Source organism: Solanum tuberosum, unplaced genomic scaffold (genome assembly GCF_000226075.1).
Source record: "Solanum tuberosum cultivar DM 1-3 516 R44 unplaced genomic scaffold, SolTub_3.0 scf00096, whole genome shotgun sequence".
Lineage (NCBI taxonomy): Eukaryota > Viridiplantae > Streptophyta > Magnoliopsida > Solanales > Solanaceae > Solanum > Solanum tuberosum.
This window is the reverse complement of record NW_006239025.1, coordinates 1,225,130-1,229,405: the sequence shown is the minus strand read 5'-3', so window position 1 is coordinate 1,229,405 and position 4,276 is coordinate 1,225,130. Positions and strand designations below refer to the sequence as shown.

At 27.6% G+C, this 4,276-nt stretch overlaps 1 protein-coding gene across 1 annotated transcript in view; it reads right to left on the bottom strand.

The window, feature by feature from the left end:
• The window catches only part of LOC102589550 (bidirectional sugar transporter SWEET2), a 3,251-nt gene extending 2,776 nt beyond the window's left edge, over positions 1–475 (bottom strand). The window contains exon 1 of the mRNA XM_006348274.2: positions 306–475. Within this exon, the coding sequence (XP_006348336.1) occupies positions 306–366 (61 nt within the window). The 5' untranslated portion in view covers positions 367–475. The remainder of the gene's footprint in view (positions 1–305) is intronic.
• Positions 476–4,276: the final 3,801 nt, after the last annotated feature.

Below are 4,276 nucleotides of genomic sequence, written 5' to 3'. Positions count from 1 at the left end.
ACCCCCCCCCCCCCCCCCAATATATTTTTTTATTCTCACAACATCTTGAACTTCAACAACTTCCCCAATTCTTCTAGCAAAAAAATATGTTCACTTAGCTATCTTAAATAATCTTCCACAAAGTAAAGATCATCCCTTTAATTTTTGCCAAAAAGAGTTGCAATGATTCTATATAAAATTCAGAATTATTTCTAAATCTTGTACAAAATAAAGAAACACTTTGCAGAAATCACCAAGACCAAATTTTTATGACAAAAAAAGTGTAGTATAGTAATAATTACACAGAAAAAAAAATGAAGTCTTACCGGCCATTCCAGCTGCATCTTTACAGATTTCAATAACTTGAGACGAAGCCAAAGAAACCATCAAATTTTGACACCACAAAAATCAATCTTTAAATCTCCAACAAGAAAAAACTCAACTCTTCACCGCACCAAACTATACTTCCATTTCCACGATATTTGTCAATATTTTAAAAAAATATACTTTATCTTTTTCGTTTTATAGGAATTTGTGTGATTATAAATCATTTCATTAAGACATTATTATGTGCAAGAGGGATGAAACAAAATAATCCTGAGATGAAAAAATAGTCCGAGATAAAAAAAAATTGTGTCTTATTTGATAATCATTTGGAACAACTTATCTCATCATTTATATATATAGTGGGATAACTAGATAGTTAATCCCAGAATAATTCTAGGATAACTTGTTTCCAATCAAATCGACAATCCTAAATTATTACTCCCTCCGTCCCATTTTATGTGGCAACATTTGATCGGGCACGGAGTTTAAGAAATAGATAAAGACTTTGAAATGTTTATCAAATTGCCCTTAAAAAAATAGACTTATTTTTCTCTCTCCTAATAAATGTATTGGAGTACTCTTTTTAAGATTAAGTGGACCAACAAGGATAAAAGAGGAATTGTACCTTTAAATACTTACCAAATAAGGAAATGTGACATTCTTTTTGGGACTGACCAAAAAGGAAATATTGCCACATAAAATGGGACGGATGGAGTATTCAATATAAAATACATTATTTTTTTTGGAACTATCTAAAGAAAAAAAGTGAATCATATAAACTACGAAATTCTTTTAAAAAAAAAACAAGAAGAAATTGATTATGTTTTTTTGGCCCTATAAAAATGTACATTTTTCATAACTTATATTTTAAGCATTAAATATGTCATTTATAGGTCCCGTTGTCATTTACAAAGCCAAAGGGGCCAGATTGTGACATGTTTTTTTAATGGACAGCGCGTGTGATATTTGGCACACCAGTACCTTTATATTTATTCTATTCTAACTCTCACGGGTATTATACTTGCGGCCCACCGAACCGCGAGTCATAATTTTTTTCTCGTTGAGTTAGTTTTTAAAGTGTGAGTAAAGTTTAAAATCTAATTTGATATGATACTAGAATTAGATTCATTATTGAGTCTGATATTCGGGGACAGCACTAGAGCCTTCTAAATAGATATACTCTCTGTTCTTGAATGTTATGCTTTGGACTAAATAGTGAAATCTCGAATTTTAAAAAATTGGATTGGAGATATCGAATCGAGATGAGATTACTAAACACCTTATAATTAAAACTACAATCTTACTTCTTTTGAATTAGCTTTTGAGTAGGGTTAGATTAGGTCAGGTCGAAGACCTGATTTAACTTTTATAATATTTAATTTTTCTCAAATCTTGTCAAATCGACTGTAATTCACAAGCTGATGGTGGGTCATTTGTTTAGTAAAATAGTAGTATTTATTTTGCTATCTTACTAAATTTTCCACATTTTTTGAAGTATTAACAAAACTTGCTTGTGTCTTATACTTATTTGCGACGAGTCATGATTTTGATACAATCTTTGTTGGATTGACAAAAATTACCTATGTAATTTAAGAGTGGGAAAGTCTTATAATGTTTGTCTGAAATAATAATACGAAAGTCATGTTTCAACTAGATATTTTTAATTTAAATTTTGAAAGAAAAAAAATTACACGCATTTTCAAATATTTATCAGATAGTTAAGCAAATCATATAAAACATGTTACCTCCGTTAAATTATACACATTGACCTTAATTGAAATCGACTTGAAATTTTACGACTTGTTGAGACTAATGTGTATAATTTAAAGAGATGACACATTTTAATTAACTTATCTACACAATACGTATTTGATAATACCAACACATTTTTAAAAAAACGAGGCAAACGTGTGTAATAGGAATAAGTTATTATGTGTTCAGATTCTCAAACAAAATATGTCATAGTTCGAATATCTAAATAAAATTTATTAGCTCAAAAAATTATCGATACTACCTAGTACCTACATATTTATCACTTAATCATGATCAAATTAAAATTATTTGATTTTATTAATTAATATAATATAAAATTCATGCAAGTTTGAAACATCCACATGAAGTAATACCAGGGGTGAATTTAAGTATAAAAAATGGATTATCAAACCTGTGGTCATTCGACAAAACTCGATATATGCTTTGTATAATTCTTAAAACATATCAAATATTAAATAAAGGAACCCATCATCACAAATGGCTGGATGATTCACTAGTTTTACTGTTGGTTTTGATGGTGAGGCTGAGGGATCGATTCCGATAACGTCTTTTTAAAAATTAATTTTAAAACACCATTATTTATTATTTTTTTAAACAAAATAATTTAAAAGCTTGAGAGCTCTTAACTTTTTTTTTGAAAAATTTTCATTTTCTTTTTATAAAGAGTACTTTTAAAATTTCTTGAAATGCAAAATTGCATGTTTTTTTTATAAATGGTTTCTTTTAATAATTCCTTTTCAATCGATAATTCATATAATCAATACATCTAATTTTTCTTGCGATATAGTACTTGAGATATATCAAACTTTTAAGAAATTTTTCCTTTAATATATTTTTTTTTCCGCATATCATTATTGTTGAGGCCCTCAAATTTGGGAGCCTAAAGTAATTGTCTTTTTCTTAAAATCATGAGGATAGTATTTTATCATGATGTCGGATCCTAAATTTTTATGAAGGGGCAGAGCCGCCTCGATAATGATGCACCAGTCTTTCTGAAATCCTAAAGCTGCCCCCCGATAATGATGTATCAATCTTTCTGAAATCCTAAATTCGACTCTGAGTAGTACCTGACAAATCTCCAGAAAGTACCCTATTTCCAAAGGCATTTTCCACCAGACAGGGAGACAAATAAACCAAAAAATAATTACAGAGCAATTTCTTAAGGCAGAGAACATGTTGATATTTTTAAATCGAAAGAGTGACAAATGATTAAGCTAAATTACTCTCTGTTTACTTTTAGTTGTCCACTATTTCAAATATAAATTTTTATTTTTATTTATCATTTATCATTTTTCACATGATATCAAGAAAAGACAATTATTAATTTTTTTTTCATGTTTTCCTCTTAACATCAATTAAGGATCGATTAATAGGGAATTCGGAATAGTATGGTAAATTAGTCATGTCAATCTTAATAAGTATGTCAAATCCAAATATGACAAGTAAAAGTGAACGAAAAGAATAATTAATTAAGTATAATCATATTACTTGCTATATAAAGTTGTTTGAAACACAAGAATAAAACACGAATACGTAACATTAGTTAATACTAATAATTAAAGGGTAATGCTAAATGGCCAGAAATATTTGGCCAGAAATGTAAAAAGACTAGAATATCCTTGTTTTAATTTTTGCATTTATTTCCTCAAAAACTTTTCCCTCCAAACAAAACTAACTTTTTTATATTTCCCAAACTCCTTGAACTACTAAAACACAAACTATTTGGCTGCCAAGGAAAGTGAAAAAATGTTTTTGTGTGCGTATAGTTTATTAGATTTTATTTTTTTAAAAAAATAAAATTAATTGTTTAGTTAATAAAAAAATTGTACGCTTTAGTTAAAAAAAAAAAATTGTAATTTTGTTTTTATACATTAATATGTTTTTCATTATATACCAAATTATGTTCAACATATACATAACATACATTCTTTCCTCTACCCCTCCCCTGAACTCAATTATGATCATAAGGTGCCAACGCATACCTTTGAAAAATTATTTTTTCGCTTAAAATAAACTTCTTTATTGAAAAGAGACAATTAAATTTCTCATTAATAATAACTACAAATGACTATCTTATCTACTTAAGATTATACTTAATTATTTTGTAATATAAAATTAATAAAATATAGTAATTAAGCATAGATTAAAAGAGTTTAATTAATTTTTTCTTTAAATATAATCAACTAAATAGATTAGT